The sequence below is a fragment of the Notolepis coatsorum genome, assembly GCF_963971535.1.
Source record: "Notolepis coatsorum genome assembly, chromosome: 14".
In the NCBI taxonomy this organism is placed as follows: domain Eukaryota; kingdom Metazoa; phylum Chordata; class Actinopteri; order Aulopiformes; family Paralepididae; genus Notolepis; species Notolepis coatsorum.
Genome location: NC_140178.1, coordinates 48191552 through 48212840, shown reverse-complemented (window position 1 = coordinate 48212840; position 21289 = coordinate 48191552). Strand labels below are relative to the sequence as shown.

Sequence of the window (21289 nt, the reverse complement as noted above, 5' to 3'; positions counted from 1 at the left end):
AAAGAGCCGGTGCAGAGCCGACGTTGACGCCGGTGAAGACTGGTTGTAGACAGCCGGTGCTGGGTCGACGCGCATCCATACACTTGCCCTCACTAACACTGAAGCTACACTCTGGGTCCCAAACAGCCCTCCTGCTAGCCGTGATATATAATAACGCAGGGTGTCTCTAAACACCGGTCCTCTTCACGCCACGCTGGCGGGGCACCTCACTAGAGGGAATATCTTTAACTTAAGCCACACTTGGCTATACCGCCTTTCTTCTAGGATAACTCGTTGTATATCACTAGGGTTATTCAGTGGGGAAAACATGCAATGCTCCGCTACGATTACTTCTCTAAAATAACCCGTCACATACTCAAGTTCAGTTCGTCCGCCCGTGTGCTCCACAACGGGGGCTCTCCGAGACACGTCTGTTCACAACAAAGTCCAAACTCGAAGAGGCTCGTCTTCCCTCTTCCGCCTCCATTTACTTGCTTCCCCGGCTCTCTGGTACGCTCTCTGCCTGCCACCGCCCCCTGCTGGTCGCCAACTAGCCACACAGGGAAACTGGGCGAGTGAATATGGTCCAGTGATACTGTTCATAATCCATACTCCAGCGGGTAGAACAAGGAGGAGCCTGCGTCATTGTTCCTTGTTCGAGGGAATACCAATGGAAACTAATTAGAATGTCTTGGTGCACCAGGGGAGATAAAAAGGCAAGTCAGCGCTTCTGAATAATAGCCATATTTTCAGGGTGCTACATTTGTCTAGTTACTCTCTTATTGCATCAAGTACATTAAGGCAACAAGGCAAACTGTTGCTTCCCTCGCACAAACAAGTGACAGTTGTGATTGATCAAACGATTCTCAATGCATTACAATTTCTGTTTTGATCCCCCTCAATACATTGTGATTTTTATTTGTTTACACCAGCTCACTACATAATACTTCTAAGTATTGTTCTGTGTATCGTTAACTGTAAACTGTCATGGTTAATAATGGAGTCTGACTCACAAATCTGTTCATTTCTCGCACCCCTAAAAGTCTGACCTGGTATAGTATCTCAATGTTGTTATTAGCCAGGTTGAGGGAGACCAGACGCCCCAGGCTGCGGAAAGCCCCTTCCTTCACCGTCCTGATGTTGCAGCGCTGCAGGCTGAGGTGAGTGAGGTACGGACTGTGAAGGAACGCCCCCCTGGGCAGCACCTGGAGGTTGTTGTTCCTCAAGTCCAGCTTCAATGTGATCTACGAGAGAGAGAGAGAGAGAGAGAGAGAGAGAGAGAGAGAGAGAGAGAGAGAGAGAGAGAGAGAGAGAGAGAGAGAGAGAGAGAGAGAGAGAGAGAGAGAGAGAGAGAGAGAGAGAGAGAGAGAGAGAGAGAGAGAGAGAGAGAGAGAGAGAGAGAGAGAGAGAGAGAGAGAGAGAGAATATATAATGAGGAAAGATGTTATGGTCACTGCAGGATCAAAGAAATGGCAGATGGGAATGGAATTAAAAATAGATAAGGTGCCATGTGAATGAGTTAAAAAAAAAATATATATAAACATGTAAACATCACAGAGGCAGCGTTCGCTTCTTCTCTTATTCTGCATTTGTGACATGCCCGGTGCGACCAGCATGCAACGCTGCCTCTGTGATGTTTACGCGTTTATAAAAAATATTTAAAATGTTTATTAGCAACGCCGAGCTTTCAAACCATCACGTATCTCTGTCCGAAACCCTCGTGCAACTGTGAGTACCTTTGAAATTTCTCTGTGGTACTTGTATAACGAACGGTTCGGGCAGAACCAGTCCTTCATGGTAAATCTAGATTGGTTGGCTATGGGCTAGGAAGTGACTGTGGATTCACTCGGTGCATCACAGTCACGAAAGGGCCTATACAACAGACCTTTTTTAATTTTATTTATCCCGCTGTGATTGGGAAATATTAAGACTTTTAATCATGACTATTTGAAACACTATACATGTATATATATTATGGAAAATACTAGGGATGATCGGTATTTTTAATATTAAGCCCAATCAAATTCAGATCATTTTTTGTTAAAAAAAGAAAATGAAAACCAAAAGCTGTGATGTCGATTTTTTTTCCATTAAGCTGAACTATTCAATTACCAAGCATATCTGACCTACATTTGATTGGTTTGACTAACTTTAATGTAATTGACGTGTGCACTGTGCTGCTGTATTATCTAGGAACATACAAATATTGGATTGGGACTCTGTATCGGCAGATACTTATTAAATTACTTGGATTGAATCGGGGCAGAATAATTGATTGGGACATCCCTAGAAAATATGCTTGTTACTGGATGTTACACTCAATATTATGTTGCACTCAATACAAAAAGATACAAGCGATTATCTATACTGTTATTACTTTGTGGCAAATTTTTCTTCTAATAACTTCAATAATAATTCAAGTGTGTTTTGCTTTCATGCGAGGAACCATTTTGTGTTTTGGCTATTTGGAATGAAACTCAGTTAATTTAGTTCCTCACCTCATCTATTGTTGGGGGGACCTCAGTGAGATTCTTGCCGTTGCAGGCCGCAATGAGTCGTTTTCTGTCACAAATGCAGGTCTTAGGGCATTTGAAGGCTTCCACATGTGAAAGCTGTGACAAAAACATCAATAGGCCAGCTCCAACCAGCAACATGGAGATGGACTGCATCTGTATCACAAAGAGATGTTTCAAGAATGTGTGTTTGTGTGTCAAGATACAACAAAAGTAGATATTGCTCTGAACAAAAGAGCAGATGGATGAACATACACACTCTAGTCACTTTACCTAAATGTGCGCATGCGTAATTACGCACAAGCCTCACCACTGGTGCGCTTGCACCTAAAGGCAACCAATTTACGAATGCATGTCTGCTGAAAATAATAAACCAACTTAAAATGACCTTCTTATTTATCTTAAAACAAACGCATTATTCATAAAAAGGACTGTTAAACTCGCGTACAATCGGTGTGCTCGGTTGCCTTCTAGCCAGGGCCCACTTGAAAAAGAGATCTCAACGTGATTACCCTGGTTAAATTAAAGGATAAATACAATCAAATGATAAATCGAGCGGACTGTTAATCTGAAATCATGAAATATTTTACTGATTTTGGTGGAACACGATAGCCCATTTCAAATCAAATTCGGCATTACGAACCCACACTAGAGGAATGGACTGAAGGAAAAGCTTAACCTACCTTCATATTTCTGATTTGATCCAATGCGTATATGGTGTAATAAACTAGAAGTAGAAGATGCTGCAGTGGAGGCTTGAATAAATGACTCATCCAGCGGAGCGGGAAGGAGAATGTAAGCGCGATGCTCATGGCGTCTTTGCACAAAGTAAACCCTGCATTGTTGGCATAGCATAGCTGACCAGTTGTATGAGTGAAGTTCTCACAAACATAGCTTTGGCAAATTCTTTTGTCGTGACCCTCCGTCCCCTCGTCCACTCATTCAAATTAGCACCGTGGCAATACATTTTCTGGCAGGTTTTAAGTTTAGAATATCTAGGCAACCGAGTTACTTCAAAGTCCACTGGCATTGGAAAGGCAAGGCCACAATGTTTTTGAAAATAAACTTCAAAGGGTTAGGGTTACCTCACAGGACAATATTTATTGACGGTCCTAGAACTCTAAAGTTGTGCCAAAATAAATAGTGAGTATAGTGAATGCCGAGTAGCTAGTTTATCTTTAGAGAAAACTTGCAGTGTTCAACCATTTGACTGCCGCTACAGGACATGAATCCATCACTTCCATTCAATGAATTTAAAACAGCAAGACAATTTACAAAACACTTGATTGATTGAACATTTTATTAACAGATTGCAGAATGGGTACAATATAATAGTACGGCTCAATACACACAATTGTTAACGTTAATAACGGGGATGCAGACCAGAGAAAGACTTTCGTCTTGTTTACGTCAGGGCCCCCCATTTTCAATTCAATACCACAATGGATAAGAAAACGACTGGTTTTACAAGTTAGTTGACCCCAGTAAAAACAAGACAGGAAGGAGAGAAAAACTCTGTGCGGCTTTCTTCAGTTCTCAAAAAGTGTCAGTACCCTCTCTGGTAAAGTAATTAGTTCATGTTTAGGCAGAAAAGAGGCGCGAGACATTCTCCCTTCAAAATACAGAATGTCTTCAATGGCAAATTGTATGTACCAAATATCAATTGATGTGTAGAGTATTGGAAATAATTCAATAAAGCAGTTTTCTTAGGGCGCGTTCACACCTACTCTGTTTGGTCCACTTTAAGTGGACCATGGTCCCAAACCCAACACTGTTGAAGATTCCTAAATTCACGACAATAATATAGTAGTTTCATTTGAGTTTGCTTCTCAAAACATTGAAAGTGCAAATTCAGTTTTCAATTGATTGGCAGAGACAGTTGAATTGAACCACTTTATTTGTCAGTCAAATGTATAGCCAATATATATTTGTACCATGTATCTGATTAAATGAAGAAATATCATTCTACAAAATGTATTTAATCCCTTTTGATTGTTCTTATATTTTATTGTACAATCATATTTCCACAGTTCTTAGCAGCAAAATGTTACATATCCTAGTCATCCTTTTTAAAGTTTTACTATTTTTTTTAAAGGGATTTTATAAACATTTAATACAAAACAATGGAAAATCATTAATAGGGTAAACATGAAATAGAGAAAAATATAAGAGCTAACGACTCAGTCACAGATTAAGTCCAGAGTAATTCAATCATTTAATGGAGGGTTAAGATCTGCATTCAGAGATGTTTCGTCTAGGAAAAAGCTTAATAGGCTTCTGTCGGTTAAGGAGTCATACAATGGGATATATAAGAAGTTCATCTGATCATTACAAGCTGGGAATCATTCATTGAATTAGCACTTGCACCAATGTGGGCACGAAGCATGTCTCTTAAACAATAAATAAATAAAAGTGTAGCATTATGTAGCAACTCCGACAGCGTCTGTGATTTTTTTTTTAATACATCAAATATTGGACTTGCAGAGTAATGAAAGACGTGGTCATTCTGCTGACCCCACCCCAATCTGTAATATCAGTGTGCCTCTCTGGAGGTACTATCAAAGTATGTAAATTTTTTTTTTTTCATTTTTAAAAAGAGGGTACTCTTTGTGGGGCAGTGTGCAGCAGAGTGAAAATATCAACCACTAGGGGCAGCAAAAGGACAGTGTGTTTCATTACTCTTTAAATATGATTTTTAAGAAACATGCTTCTTGCCCAATTGACTTCCACTAGCATTACTAACAAATGCTAATGATTTCTGTTGTTGGTGTATATATATATATATTATATTAAAAAAACACAACAGAAGTCCAGATGCTATTTAGGTGGTCTGAATAAATGTTTTCCAGTTTGTAAAAAAAGAAGAAAAATCTGATTCTGAAAATTGTGAACTCCCCCTTTAATGTTATACGAATTCTTAGCCTTTTCCCTATCCCCTCAATTTGTACAGGAATGACATCAGGCTTTAGTAACATCCAACATGTGCACATCAGTGTGCATGTAACATTTCAGCAAGTTAATCCACACAGTAAAACCACATTCCACCTCAGAAACAAATTAGATGAGATACTACAGGCATCTTCTGAATCCTCCTTGTTTAGTGGCGCGGGGGCAGTGAGCTTCTTGATGGTTTGTCCATCCGTCCATGTTGCTTTATTGTGCTGTTGTGTGCGCTTTCAGTGTCACCTCATTGTATGTGCAAGGTTATCACAGGTCCGTGGTTCATCTCAAACTCTCCTTGTGTATTGAAATGATGGTCGTCTTGAGTCCAGTCTGTAAGGGTGTGTGTGTGTCTGCAGTCCTCAGCTGTCGGACCTGAGCCTCTGCAGAGTGGACTGAAGGCTGTGAGCAGCATCGCCGCAGGACTCGAGGGCCTTATTGTTCCTGTAGAGCACAGATAAACAGGCTCACACAAAGTGGCAGAAGCAATGCATGTGACAATTTAGGGGGCAGCAGTGGCCTAAAGTTCAGAGAAGCGGGCGTGTGACCGGAAGGTCACCGATTCTAAACCCCCAGACCTGTGGAAAGAATCTGTGGCGGGAAAGTAAATGAGGTAGTAGAAAAGACTCACGCACATCCCCAGTGTAGTCACGGGTGCTAGACTCAAAATAAATCTGTAATGTTGTGGAAAAAAAGTCTGCACACCGTCTATAGTGTTCCCAAGTTTTAATGTACTTGAACACAACGTTTCGGCCTGTGGCCTTTTTCAAGTGGGAAAGTAAATGAATCACGCTCTCCTGTCACTAAACACCAACCGCTGGAGTGCCCTTGAGCAAGGCACTTAACCCAGGTATAAACGTGTGTAACTGTGCAAGTGCATTTAACAGCATCCATGCTCAATGAGCCTATACTGGGTTACATAAAATAAGAAGAAATAAAATGATAAGTGATCAAAGCCCCACCCCCCACACGCAGTTCATCAGTGCAGGGTTGCCTGCAGTTCATTTACATTTAGTCACTATCCAAAGCGACTTACAAATTGTGTACAAGTCATCAGGAGGGGTACACCTCTGGCAGCTAAGGGTAAGTGGTATTGTTTGTCTAGCAGTGCTGAACTTGAGTGCTACACTCCCGAGTACATAGTAGTATAGACATATTAGCATAGTAGGTAGTAGTATAGGTATAGTAACATAGTAGATAGTAGTATAGGTATAGTAACATAGTAGGTAGTAGATAATAGTATAGGTATAGTAGCATAGTAGATAGTAGTATAGGTATAGTAGCATAGTAGATAATAGTATAGGTATAGTAGCATAGTAGATAATAGTATAGGTATAGTAGCATAGTACATAGTAGATAGTAGTATAGGCATAGTACATAGTAGGTAGTAGTATAGGTATAGTACTACATAGTACATAATAGATAATAGTAACTATAGGTATAGTAGCATAGTACATAGTAGTATAGAGTACATAGTAGATAGTAGTATAGACAGTGCAGCGCCCCTGGAACATTTTGGAGTTCAGTGCCTCGCTCCAAGGACATTGTGGCCAGTGTTGGTGGGCACCGTAGTTCTAATACCAGTCACCATCTCACAGCTAGAATGTACAGAATGTCAGGGATTGCACCAGCAACCTTTCCGCTTCTGGATGGCCTCTCTTATCTCTAGGCCAACCTATATTGCCAATACTCGATTTGTAGATTAACTTGTAATGTATCAAACTGCCATAATCACTTAATAACATGAGGAATCGTCTGCATCCCATCACTGCTCCACCCATTGAGTGCATATACATTTATAGATGTGCATTTGTATATGTGTGTGTGTGTGTGTGTGTGTGTGTGTGTTCTTCTGCATGCGTCTGTGATGGGAGGGGGTACCTGGGAGCTGCATGCCGCCTCTCTCACTCAGTCACGCCCTTACCGGGACATGAAGGCCTCCAGCACGGCCACGTTCTCCTTAGGGAAGTAGTCCTGTTGAGCAACATGCTCCAAAGCCATGAGGTGGCCAGGAACCACATGTACAGGCTTCACCTTGTCCTCACTCTGACAGGACAGAGGGAGGGAGGGAGAGAGAGGGCGAGAGAGAGAGAGAGAGAGAGAGAGAGCGAGAGAGCGAGAGAGAGAGAGAGAGACAGAGAGAGACAGAGACAGAGAGAGAGCGAGAGAGGTGGGACAGGAAGAAAGTAGAGGCAGGGAGGAGAATTGAGGTTGGGGAGAGGGATAAGAGGGAGGGAACGAAAGAAAGAGAATGAAAGAAACAAAAAGTGAAACAGATAAGGAAAAGGTAGCAAGGAGAGAGATAAGCAGAGAGCAGGAAGAGTAGTAGGAGTGTAGAAACAGGGAGGTGAAGAATTCCAGGGAGAAACATTAGAAGAAAGAACAGGGTGATGATGAAAGATAAAAAGGAGGCACATGCCCAAATGATACAGGTAAAAATAAATGAAAAAATAAAACAGATGTGAGTTGATAAGAAAATATTTGGGTTCATTAAAAAGGTTTGAAGCGTGAGTCGTCTAACAACCATACCTTGATAAGTCCCAGCAATACTAATAAAGACGATACGAAGTTGTAACCTTGAAAGGAGGGTGTGGAAAAGGCTGACTTTAGAACTGCATCTGTAAAAGAAAGAACGGAAACTAAGTACAACTGTACAAGATACCACAGCAATTTACCTCATAAAAGACAACGTACCAGTTAGTATCAGGGAACATTGATTCAGAAAATGTTGTGGAATTTCACTGTAGTGTGAACTCTTTGAACTTTCAAATATTTTGCACTGCATTTCTGCATTACACAGGAGAGAAACGGCTATTAGCCAGGTATTTGCACCAGGTAGTGTATAGTTTTTAAGCCCAAACAAAGCCTGGCGAGGCCCGACCACAACCTCCAGGTTTGGGCCAGGCCACCCGTTTGGCTCAATAGCGTCAAAATCTTTGGCCACTAGATGGCAATGTTGAGAAGCTAGTGTGAGAGCAAGTCATGTGACTTGTTGACAGTCCTTTCAGCTGAGCTCCGGCTCCACAGAACTGTTCTCATGTGGAGAAGGTCCACGTATATTCAGGGTTTCCATTATCAATCTGTTGAATACATCATTCTAAGCAACACAAAAGTGAACAAAACATCTGGCTAAATGTTCAACTCGGATTGCTCCCAAAACATGCAGCCTCAAAAACACTAGGTACTATTGAGGCCACACTGTTGAAAAGACATGATAAAAGAACCAGATGCATACAAAGGAGCGTCCCACGTGATCCCAACCTAATACAGATAAACAAAGAGCCTCACCAATACTGTCCAGCACTGCACTCTTGACGTCCTCATTGTCCTCCTTGTAAACAGAGGAGATCTTCAGGAAGGCCTCTGCAGTCTTTGTAGCATCTGACACGTCCACCTAGACATCAAAAGAAAGGGACAAGTGTTTACTGTGGGTTAATCTACTAACACTGTATCTTAAACGAGGTCTACGTATATCTCCTTTTCATTGAAAAGGCAGAGTGAGTCACGATGCCTGACAGCCAACTCCCTGCCTGAGAGAATGTCATTGATATTTGTTTCAGCTGAGAGTTTAAATGCCACATAGTCTAACGGCTTCAGAGGCCTTTCCACTTCAGGAGGAATCGCGTAAGATCATAAGAAACAATAACATGTGACAGGATCCAGGTGGAGATCAGGAGCAGGGAAACATACAAGTTATCAGGTTTTGTCCAGGTAGTCAAGAGGACGAAAAATATTTTACATTTCTTCAGTGAATCTGTTTTAGTAAACCATAGTGTCTTTCTATTTAAAAAGGACCATCTCGGAATGCTGGGTAGCGCAGTGGACTAAGCACTCGCCTACCACCGCAGAGACTCTGGGATCGAATCCAGCTGTGAGCAGTACCTCCGGCTTGGTCAGTCGTCCCTACTAACACAATTGGCAGTGTTAGTGGGTGGGAAGCCGGTGGGGTATGTGTCCTGGTCGTTGTAAACTGTGACTCCTACTGGTCGGTCGGGGCGCCTGTTCAGCAGAGGGGATCTGGGGGAAATAGCGTGAACCTCCCACGCGTTGTGTTACGTTCCCCCAGTGAAACTCCTCGCTGTCAGGTGAAAAGAAGCGGCTGGCGACTCCACATGTATCGGAGGAGGCATGTGGTAGTTCTACACCCTCCCCATGCAGACAGTGGGGCAATGCGCGCAACAACCAGGAAGGGAATTGGCATAACGACTAAATTGGGATGGGTGAAAAATACAGAAAGCCCCCCAAAAAAAAATATATATATATATATATATATATACAAATATAAAAAGGCCATCTCACTATTCTATCATCTATTCATTTTCAGAGGGGCTCAAAAAGGTTGTGGAGGGGAAGCAAACATATGGAAATAATGTGCTTGGTTTAGGCAAGGCGCCACACCTAGGTAGAGCAAGGGCATGACGCAGAAAGCCTCGGCTCATTTGATACGGAAGATGCATTCTAAAAAAAATTCCCTAAACAATCTATCTGGGAAAACCTTATTCGTGCCCATCCCGGCTAGTTTTACTTACATACGGTAGGCTACATCTTTTTTATTTTTTTTTTAAACAAAAACATAAAAATGTGATAATCCCTCTAAGGATGTACATCTTCACAGATTGATCCAAAATGTTCCACGGTCTCATCTCCATCACCACTACACCCCACACTGGTAGCTGTTATAGTCACGACAAATGGCCTGAAACATAGTTTAGCATTCATTCTCACAAATCAATGAGTTTTATATTATTGTAATAACAGTGGGTGAATACTGAGGCAGACATGTGTAGGGATGTGTGTGTGTTTACCTGCTCTTCTATAAGCAGGGCTCTCTTGGCCCCCAGTTTGAGCAGCTTGTCTGGGGAGGGAAAGCTGAGGAAGGAGGAGACGTCGGGAGGACGGGGGACTGATGGAGGGGTGGACATCTGAGAGACACAACAAGGGGACAACATGGATAACTCCACTGCAGCACTGGACAAACATGTCCATGGCTAATATTAGTGTTATTTGCACTTACACACAGAAGCAGATAATCCCATTATTTGTAACCCCATAGGTGACCAAAAAATAAATAAAACAATGAATCATTAAAAGGTAGAATATGTAATATTCTGCTTGGTATTGCACTTTTTAAATGTTTTAAATTTTGGTATTGTGTGTGAGGGAGTTTAGTATTAACTTATCATACTGTACATTTCTCCAGACCTCTCTTGGAAGAGCCTGAGGTGTGGCCAGCAATAGCAACCCACCCATCAGACCAAAACAAATTATGTAAACAAAGTGCAATACCAAGCAGGACTCTTTTACCCAGAGGTCGCTGTTTTATGGTGTTACAGATTCTACCTTTAACTAGCCTTGAAAAGATCAAACCATGGTTCCACATCAGATTTTCTCTGTAATTGAGCCTTTGACTAAATTACATGACATCCATTTAAAGTATATCGAAATTATCGGTAGGGCATCATATTACAGTACAAAAGTTACAGAGTAATAACATAGAAAAAATATCTGGTAATGACTAGTAAATTAATTATTTGTAATATAGGACATAACTTTGCTGGAGTTTTGAGGTGATGCATGAAATCACTGCGCCCAGTGGTTGGGCAAAAAATAGTTCCAAGTATGTATCTGCATAGAAAACAAAAATGTCAAATAATTTTTTTTCCACATGGTAAATACACAGGTCACAACATGTTTACAGGAAAGTTTTGAAGTTGTATTTGGAGTGTATTTCGTGACTGTTGGGAACTAGGCTACATGGAGGAACCTACTTCCAGTGAATGGCGCTAAGCTAGGCTAACAGTGGGGGTGTTCCCAATGCCTAATGCATGCACAGAGAAGAAAAGGGTATGTACAGTATCCGCTTGTCCAGGGTGCGTCTATACTTAACACAAGCAAGTTGTCCTTCCGCGTTGCTCTGATTGGCCACTGACATACGGTTCATGCGTTTTGCGAATCTGATTGGCCACTGACGTTTCTGGTCATGTGACATGTGCGCCCAATCGCATGACGAGCAGTGTCTTAGCCCATTTCCGTGTCGAACAGCCTGCAAACGACCTAACGCCTAGTTTATCACTGGTTAAGCTTAGGCAACTCTTTTGAAGTTGGTTAAGGTTAGAGTTTGGAATCAGGGCTGGCGTTCTATCGCCATGCTCTAAGACAAACTAAGCCTAAGCTTAACCGTCCAAAGAGCCGTCACACGATTGGGCGCACATGTCACATGACCAGAAACGTGCGTGGCCAATCAGAGCAACGCGGAAGGACAACTTGCTTGTGGGAAGTATAGAGGCGTCCAGGGTAGATGGCAAATAAGCTAATTTCCCAAAAAGTAGGCGTGTTCCTTTAAGCCAAGCAGTTACTTTCCAACACTGCCCGCCATTGAGCGTTCACACCATTGTGAAAAGTTACATTTGATCCATTTTCAGGCAGGCCTATTTCCCCAGTCAGCTGCAGGATATTTCCTCATTTCCCTACCTGGACATTTAATATTACGCTTAGGAATCTTCAAGTGACCTAAAAGTAAGCGGTAATGGGCTTTGATAGTCTTGGGTGTGGTTTATATCTCTGTGTTTTGTCCTAAAGTTGTAGTTTATGAACAAACAGCATCTAATTCCTGTTTATTCATTGAGTTAGTTTCCCACAAACAGGAGTGGTGATCAAAATTCAGTACAGATGACGTATTGTCTGATCCTTCCTTCGGATGAGACGCTAAACCGAGGTCCTGACTGAATCTCGGCCGTTAAAGAACCCAGGCAAAGAGTAGGGGGTTCCCCAACGTTCCTGGCCAAATTCCCAATCAGGTCTCTGACATAAAGGCCACCTAATCATCCCTTTCCCTTAATTGGCTGATATCAATCCCTGTCTCCTGAGCCGTTCAGCCATTATGTAGTGTGATGTGTGCCATTGAGCCTGCGTAACCCAAGGTTGGGTGCTACCAGTGGTGGTGAAGGAGGCAATTTCCACCCTACATTGTGGGGACTGCTTTGAGTGTCTAGAAAAGCGCTATATAAATGTAATGAATTATTATTATTATTATTAAACAGAGGAAAAACATAAAGACTTAGGGAAGAGAAGAGAATCATCCATCCAGTTGATTCAAATTTCAATAAACTGTATTGAACGTAATTTCTTTTTAGAATTTTCTATTCTGTATTGAGTAGGGTTGGGTATGGGTACCCTTCACATTTGAACCGATACCGGTAACTGGGAATCGATACCGGTACCCAACAGTGTCTTTTTACAGTACTTTACTCTTTGTAATAACTATTTTTATTTCATTAGTCCAAACTTCTCAATTACAACATTGTTAATTATTTATAACATCGTTATTTATTGTTGTAACACACCACACTAACACCCCTCCCTACCTCCCTCTCCCCTCTCAAAGCATTCTTAGAACAATTTCTTTTGTTTAAATTATCTGGCCATCCTCAGTAAATACTATCAAACTCCTCTGACCTCATCTGGTCTTTCCTTCGGCTCAGCTTCTTCCCCCAGGCCATCAGAGCCTTGAACACTGAACTCTCCACACACAAGCACACATGAACACACACACAACACACACACTAGCAGCCACTTTAACATGAGCACAGTGTGCACACAAACACTCATGCTGCACACGCTCACACTTATGGTCACTTTACAAAAGGAAAGGTCACTTTAAGAATAGTATAGTATAACTTGAGATTGTATAATATAGCATTGTATAGCAGTGTACATAAAGACCCAGTGCCTCATCCGTAGCTAACAGTGTATTGCACTACCACAGGACCTAGCATGTCCTACCATGCTCTGTAAATAACTCATGTACATATACCGATATGCCCTACTTTGTTTACTTGTTTTATTGCACAATGTCATTCTATTGGATTCTTATTATATATTACTATTGTTATTACTATATTACTATTGTATTATGCACAATCGTTGCAGGCAAGACCCCCCGCATTTCATTGTATACTTGTATGCCGTGACAAATAAAACTCTTGACTTGACAAAGACCCAAGAGATGGGACAGTAATATGTATATTACACACAAACACACAGGGATAATGGCTTATAGCAGATACTTATGATTTTAGAATATTTCAGCTGATGAAGTTAAATGTTTATTATCATCAACTATCCAGTTAGATGTATAGTGTAACTTTTGGCTATTTAAAATCCTTGAATGGAGAGAAAGAGACAACAGAGCAACAACAAAGTACTTTGCGCATTTTCTACTTTCCCTCCTGTGGATTATGGATTTGTACCTGAATTCACAACTCAAGCAGCAACTCCAGACAGAAGTGGAGGGTAGCGAAAACGTAAATCAACAGTCCCATTGCGACTTCTACTTGTTAACGGGCACGGAGAGGAAACATCCACCCTTCGGTGCCTCGGCGATCCACGCAGTACTTACTGCAAATCCGGAACGAAAGAAATTACCCCCGGCAGGCAAGTGTAATAAGAGATCAATGTTTTTATTATATCTGCTCATGTCGGGTGACATACATCAGAACCCTGGTCCCGTAATGACACGGAACCAGAGACTACAGCAAGAAGCGATGGAGGTTCCCATCGCGACCAACAACATCAACAACGCAACCTGTGGCTACATCTACTGCGCGGACGGCAACACTTCCCCAATGACGCCGCAGCAGACGAGCACACGTGAGGCAGTGACGAGAGGAGGTGAACCGAGGGTCGAAACCATGACGACCATCTCGACGCGGGATGTAAACATCTCGACGCCCGATAGCCGGCTAGCTAGCAGAGCTAACAACAAAAACAACCAGGAACGAGTCCTTTGTTGTCCCAGCACGGTGCGGGACCCGACACCCCCCTCCCCCCTTCTTTGTTGTTCCAACACGGCGCGGGACCCGACGCCCCCCTCCCCCCTTCCCACCCACAACAACACAGAGGAACAGATTACAAACGGACAATACTTCGAACCTGCCAACATAAATGAAATAACCAACGCCAATGGACTGAACATTTTTCACATTAACATTAACAGCTTAAAAAACAAATTGGATGAAATCAAGCAAATATTCATAAATGGTAAGGCAAACATACTGTGCTTCTCAGAAACTAAGCTCGACGATTCTGTAAAAGATCCAGAGATAGAGATTGAGAACTACTCAATAATCAGGAATGATAGGAACAAACATGGAGGTGGTGTCTGTATGTACATACACAAGGACACCAAATTCATCAACAGAAATGACCTGAATCATAAATCAATTGAAACTGTATGGGTGGAAATCCTATTCGAAAGGGCGAAATCCCTACTGGTTGGCACAGTCTACAGGCCGCCAGATCATAGTGGCTTTTATGATACAATGGATGGGTGTTTAGCTGGAGTTGAGGATGTAGACAAAATTCTTATTGGAGACTGGAACACGGATATGCAACGAAAAGATGCACCCGTCTTCAAGGCCTTCAGTAGGTTTTGTGATCTGCATGGCCTCAGCCAGCTAATCACCCAACCGACACGTGTATGTGAATCAACTCAGACTACCATTGACCTCATTCTGACCTCCGACAAGTCCAAGATCTCAAATAAAGGGGTTATAGCATGTGGGTTAAGTGATCATTATATGATATTCTGTACCCGAAAAAAACTAAAACAAAAGGCTGGCTGCCACAAAACAGTCACATCTAGAGACCTCAAAACCTACTCTAGCGAGGCCTTCAACCTTGAACTGGAGAGTCTGGACTGGTCAGATGAACTCAATGGTACACTGGTTGACGAAACATGGCTTGGTTTCAAAACCAAATTCTCAGCAATACTAAACGACATGGCCCCCCTAAGAACCACCAGGGTAAAAAATCGCGCTGAGCCGTGGATGCACTCCGAAATACTGGCCGCTATGAAAACCAGAGACAAAAAATGCTCTGAGTTTCGTAAAAGTCAGTCAAAGCTTACTAAAAGCACGAGCAGTGAACTCCAAGCCCACGTGACTGAACTCAAACTAGAAAGAAACAGACTAAGAAACGACGTAAACTCCATGATCAAAACTGCAAAAAAGAATTTCATCAATGACAAAACTGAGGAAAACAAAAACAAACCACGTGAACTTTGGAAATTACTCAATAATCAACTAGGATGCAGTAAAAAACTTAAAACCAGATTCTCAAACATAAACATAAAAACTGACAACACGCTCATCACAGACAAGCTGGATGCAGCCAATTACTTAAACATTTTCTTCACAAACATAGCCACAACACTGGTAAACAAACTACCCTCCCACTCAGGGCTTTATGGGGTAGAACACATAGTAGCTTTCTACAAAAACCTAGGGGTCCGCAAGGACGACTTCAAGCTGGAAACGGTAACAACAGATGAGGTACTCAATAAACTGAGCGCCCTCCAACCTAACAAGGCCACTGGCCATGACAACATCCCCTCCAAATTCCTCAGAGACTCAGCAGCCGCCATCACACCAATCATCACACACATAATAAACCTCTCCATAAAACAGGGACACGTCCCCAAGGACTTCAAAATTGCGAGGGTGACCCCTCTGCACAAAAAGGGCAGCAAATTAGACCCAGGCAACTACCGCCCTGTTTCTATTCTCACCTCCATCTCGAAAGTCATGGAAAAAATAGTCTACGAACAGGTCGAAAAGTACCTAGCGGAAAAAAATCTAATCTACGAATTCCAATCTGGCTTCAGAACATCCCACTCCACTGACACATGCCTTCTCTATTTGAATGACCACATCAAACAAGAGGTGGACGCAGGCAAATACTGCGGCATGGTCATGCTGGACCTACAAAAGGCCTTTGACACGGTCAATCACTCCATTCTGATTGACAAGCTAAAAGCAATTGGTTTTGATAGTCTATCAGTGAGCTGGATGCAATCCTACCTTGAGGGGAGGGAACAGATGGTGGAGGTAAACGGTACCCTATCCCCCCCCCTCACAGTGAGCTGTGGTGTTCCACAAGGAAGCATACTAGGACCGCTACTGTTCCTAATTTATGCAAATGACATGTCGTCAGCTTGTGACTGCAACTTGTTCCTGTTTGCGGACGACTCAGCCCTGCTGGTCTCTGACAAGAACAAGTTACAGGTTGAAAAAACCCTCAGCTCGGAACTAGGCAGAATCTGCATATGGCTCGCTGATAACAAACTATCATTACACATGGGCAAAACAGAGTCCATTCTCTTCGGTTCAAATAACAAACTCAGCAAGACCGACGGCTTCTCAGTTACAGTGGGTGACAATATTGTCACAAGGAAAGATGAAATTACCTACCTGGGGTCCATCCTAGAGGCTAATCTCTCCTGTGACAAAATGGCATCCAATGTAATAAAAAAAGTCAACCAACGAACTCGATTCTTGTACCGGATCTCCTCTCTGGTAAACAAGAACACCCTGAAGACTCTGGCAGGAGCACTCATTCAGGGGTACTACGACTATGCTTGCACCTCATGGTACCAAAGCACCTCAAAGGCGCTAAAAACAAAATTACAAACATCTCAAAACAAACTGGTCAGACTACTGCTTGACCTTACTCCTAGAACCCACCTCACCCCTGCCCACTTCGACAACCTAGGATGGCTTAGAGTAGACGACAGAGTACAACAACTTGCAATGGGCCTGGTCTACAAGATACACTACACGACCAAGGTACCCATGTACATGTCAAAATACTTCCCAAAGGTCAGTGAATACCACGATCACAACACCAGAGGGAGCTCCACAAATCATGTCAAACCCAGATTCGGCTCAAATAAGGGACTAAACACGTTTCGCAATTATGCCACATCAATGTGGAACGCCCTACCCAAAGCTGTAAAGGAATGTGGATCACTACCCACTTTCAAAACCTCTCTCAAGGGACACCTACGGGAGACTGCAATTAAACACTGGCCCCTGTAAATATCCTAACCCAATCATTCCAACCCCCTCCAATGTACAGTCATTTACAATGTACAATTGTGTTTGTTTGTACAGTGTCTCCTCCCCCCCCCCCTCAATGTACAGTGTTACTTGTTTATACAGTATGCCCCCCGCCCCCCCCCCCCCCCCCCCCCAACCACCTCCAATGTAAATTACCCAGTATGGTTGTCAATATCCCAATGTACCCAACCCCCCCCACCCAACCTCCAATGTACAGTTTCTACGTCAAATGTATATACTCCCTTTTCTTGACTCCTTCTGTATCACAAACAGTACTGTATTTGCAAATCTGGTATGTCATAAATGTATAGATGTAGCAGTACTGACTATCTGTATGTCATGTATGTCATATATGTCTATATGAATTGAAAATGGGGGACCCTGATGGAAACAAGACAAACGTCTTTCTCAGGTCTGCATCCCCTTAACAATTGTATGTATTGAGCCGTACTGTATTGTACCCATTCTGCAATCTGTTAAATAAAGTTTTCATTCATTCATTCATTCATCCCCTCCCATTCCTCACTATTAGAGCTCCGCGAAAATGAAACTTATCTGCCCAGAGTATTTATCCACAAAAACAAAACTAATCTTGCACAGAGGATTTCTCTGCTGTGAGCATTTCCATGGTTAGTTTTGGGACCAGCTTATTTAACCATAGCAGCTCACGTTAGTTTAGGTTTTACCGCGACTTGGGCAAACAGGAATGGCGAGGATGCAAAGCATGTTATACGCATTGGACCCGTTGTTCAAGGAGTTTTCACTGCACATAGAAACAGTGCGACTCATGAGAGGATTTGTCACAGGGCTGGCTGGTCTGTGTCTATTACATAGCTGTCAACATTGGCATGAGACAAAACGTGTACATTTTAGCCCCGCCCCTTCCCCGCCCCCTCTCACCCCCCTCCCAATGGAGCTGCCTTGTCGCTGCCATCTGCTGGTCAAAACCTGTATGTACCCAGCCATTCGTTGTAGGGTAAACTTTTCCTACTTTAAGTGTAAATACTATGTAAATGATGGTTTTGTTGAACATTTGTATTTCACAGGAGAGAAACTGTATTCAAAGAAAGCTATTAAAATAGTCTTTGAATCTAAATATACTTTCTTTGTGTTGATTTTACATTAATTCCATGATTTTACTCAAGTAAATATCTGTTACAAGCTTCGGTTTTATGTAGAAAAATGCTGTTTTTAATCTAGATTAATTACTGAAAATTGTGAGATTGATTAGTTAATTTTTTTTTATCTATTGGCGGCGCTGGTGTATATATTATATATATATATATATGTGTATATATGTAATGTGTGTATATATGTCAGAGAATCAGCCCCTTGCGTCCTTAGTGTATAGCATATGACATGGTGTATGTTTGTTCATTGATGTGACAGTGTCTGGCAACATACTGTTTGTGTTCTTTTTATTTCTTTTTTCTTTGTGTTTGTGATTTGTCTTGATGTGTGTTTGTGAAACTATAAAAGCTGAAAATAAAATATTATAAAGTGTAAATACTATAAAAATACAGTAAATTACATTTTATCAAAATATTAACCATTAAATAAAGGTTGTAATCTGTAAATGTATTTGATTCGACTGTAAATGTTATGAATTGAAAATGGGGGAAGTCCTTCTCTGGTCTGCATCCCCTTAACAATTGTGTATTGCGCCATACTGTATTGTACCCATTCTGCAATCTGTTAAATTTAGCAATCAATCAATGTATTACCATAGTGCCTTTATACCTTCATCACTGTAGGCTACATATTAATACTACAACTCGTTAAAGCTATAAAAAATACCTATGGTCATTAATTTAGCAATGGGAATATCATTTTTGGAACAGTGTGTGTCTACAGAGAAATGTGAGATAGAAAAAAAGCCAATGCGATTTTGTGTTTTTCCTCAATATCTCTGCAATGCCTGCGAGTTACCAGTAACTGTATTTGTCATACCATGACAATTCACGACAACTTTTAAAACGGATCAATTTATATATAAATCGCATTCAGGAAATTGGGCGTCAGAGTGAAGGCAATGCTCTCCGTGGAGGGGGACAGGAGGAGGGGACAGGGGAGGCGCAGAGCAAACGGCTGTTCACCAACACATTTACACATTCCTGCATCACATACAGTAACTTTGTATTGTTTTATCCACAGAAGATTTGCAAACCCTTTGTTCCAGAGACAAAAGCCACAGAGTGGGCAATCAAGAGACACTGGCTAAGTTGATTTGACACCCTCGGTGCATCAGTCTCTCCCCTGAGCTCTGAGCAAATCCGCTCGCTGTTCTTCTTCGGGTCGCAACCGTCTCCCGGTCTGACTTCCTGTGATAACGTTCTAATCTACACTGCTGCCACCTGTCGTCACGGAGGGGAATTGCAGCCATTTTGTAAAAATTAATAAGTACAAAATACGTGCCAATACGTGAACCGTGAACAGGGCGTGAAGAGGGTTAAAAAAACAGGAGAATCCCGAAAAACGGTAGGGTTGACAGCTATGGTCTATTATGAAATGACAATTGCATGTAATTGGAATTCAGATTATTTTATACCAGAGTGGGTCTTAATCTACCTCTTCTCAAGGTACTGAAATGTGGCACCGATTGATCTAACGTGAATTGGTACTTGGTAGGATTGACGTAATTCGGTCGGTACCCTTAAAAGTAGAGTTCGGTACCCAACCCTAGTATTGAGATCGTTACACCCCTAAAAACAATCCATCTCCCATTTAGCTAACCTGGTTCACACGATTGTCCTCTTCCTCTTCCTCTTCCTCCCCCACCTCTTCTTCATCCACATCCTCCTCATCATCCTCTTCTTCATCATCATCATCTTCCTCATCGTCGTCTTCTTCAGGCTCACCCTCATCATCACTACAAGGCATGAGAATACAGGCGGCTCGTTTGTAAAGACATGATTCAGCAGCCAGACGTATTTTTTTTTACTTACATTTTTTTTCACATTTATCAACTTACATTTAAACAAAACCAAACATAAAACAGTACATTGACATGGGTCCCTTGAATTATTTTTATATAATAAGACGAAGTTCAGCAGCTCAGACAACCATAAGAGAGACCTCTCCCTCCCGCCATCCACCCCGAGAAACAGGACACCCTCATATCTCAGGTCCACTACGCGTGGAGCAGAGCACCCGGAGCCCCCACCCGCCCGATTGCCAGGTCCCCGGCCCACGAGAACCCCAAGCACAGGCCCGCAGAAGGTCAGAGCACCACGCCTCAATGGCCCTCAGACCCCCCGCGACCCCAAGCCTGGGGCCCCCCCAGCCCAGAGACAAGATCGCCCAGACCTAGCAGCCGAGGGCTCAAAAAGAACCCCACCCCACGCCCACAGACCCCACAACACGCAAGGTCCCCCTCTCCAGGGCCGAACCGCTGAAACGATGCCCCCCCCCCCACTGTGCCAAGCCCGCCCACTTCTGTTCCTACCATTTCACAAAGTTCAATATGTACATTTATAGCAACTGCTATTCTAACCTGACATAAAAAAAAATAAATACATTTGGTACTTCCCAGGTTTTTTGGGAGTTCAAATTTGTATCCCCCTTGTCCCCGTTGGCGGGTGGAGGGGAAAGTGGCTCTCCTAGTGAGAGGCCCCCCCCCCCCCCTAGTGGCGGAGATATCCCCAGTGGCGATTCTCCCAAGCCCCTATAATTGTCCAACGTGTGATTTGAATTTTTTGTCCTTTACTTCATGTGATCCAAGTTCAGCTCCAGAGTTCCCGGTCAGGGCCTTGAATATGTTTTCCTCATGTTCCTCACCGTCATATTTGTGTCATGTGCGGTAGGTCCTTCAGCTTAGTCCAGTATGCGATACTTATAATATATGTCCCGAATCAAAACATTGATTTCTTTTCAAATAATATGTATACAGGACGGCCGGGTAGCGCAGCGGACTAAGCGTCTGTCTACCACCGCAGAGACACTGGTATCGAATCCGGCTGT

The 21289-nt window shown here is 42.5% G+C and overlaps 2 protein-coding genes across 3 annotated transcripts in view; both read right to left on the bottom strand.

Annotated features, from left to right (window-relative positions):
* chadla (chondroadherin-like a) overlaps positions 1–3181 on the bottom strand; it is a gene marked incomplete at both ends in the record, with an annotated part of 32947 nt that extends 29766 nt beyond the window's left edge. Inside the window, 3 exons of the mRNA XM_084329099.1 lie at positions 1029–1223; positions 2478–2648; positions 3176–3181. Of these exons, the coding sequence (XP_084185225.1) occupies positions 1029–1223; positions 2478–2648; positions 3176–3181 (372 nt within the window). The remainder of the gene's footprint in view (positions 1–1028; positions 1224–2477; positions 2649–3175) is intronic.
* Positions 3182–4864: 1683 nt separating this feature from the next.
* Positions 4865–21289, bottom strand: part of LOC311240798 (ran GTPase-activating protein 1-like) — a 57458-nt gene continuing 41033 nt past the window's right edge. The window contains exons 11-16 of one of the 2 annotated variants that reach the window (XM_084329384.1): positions 20063–20198; positions 10238–10354; positions 8721–8826; positions 7962–8050; positions 7314–7478; positions 4865–5876 (exon numbers count right to left, since the gene is read on the bottom strand). In XM_084329384.1, coding sequence (XP_084185510.1) covers positions 7353–7478; positions 7962–8050; positions 8721–8826; positions 10238–10354; positions 20063–20198 — 574 coding nt within the window. In that variant the 3' untranslated portion in view covers positions 4865–5876; positions 7314–7352. The remainder of the gene's footprint in view (positions 5877–7313; positions 7479–7961; positions 8051–8720; positions 8827–10237; positions 10355–20062; positions 20199–21289) is intronic. The other variant, XM_084329383.1, reaches the window with a different exon arrangement.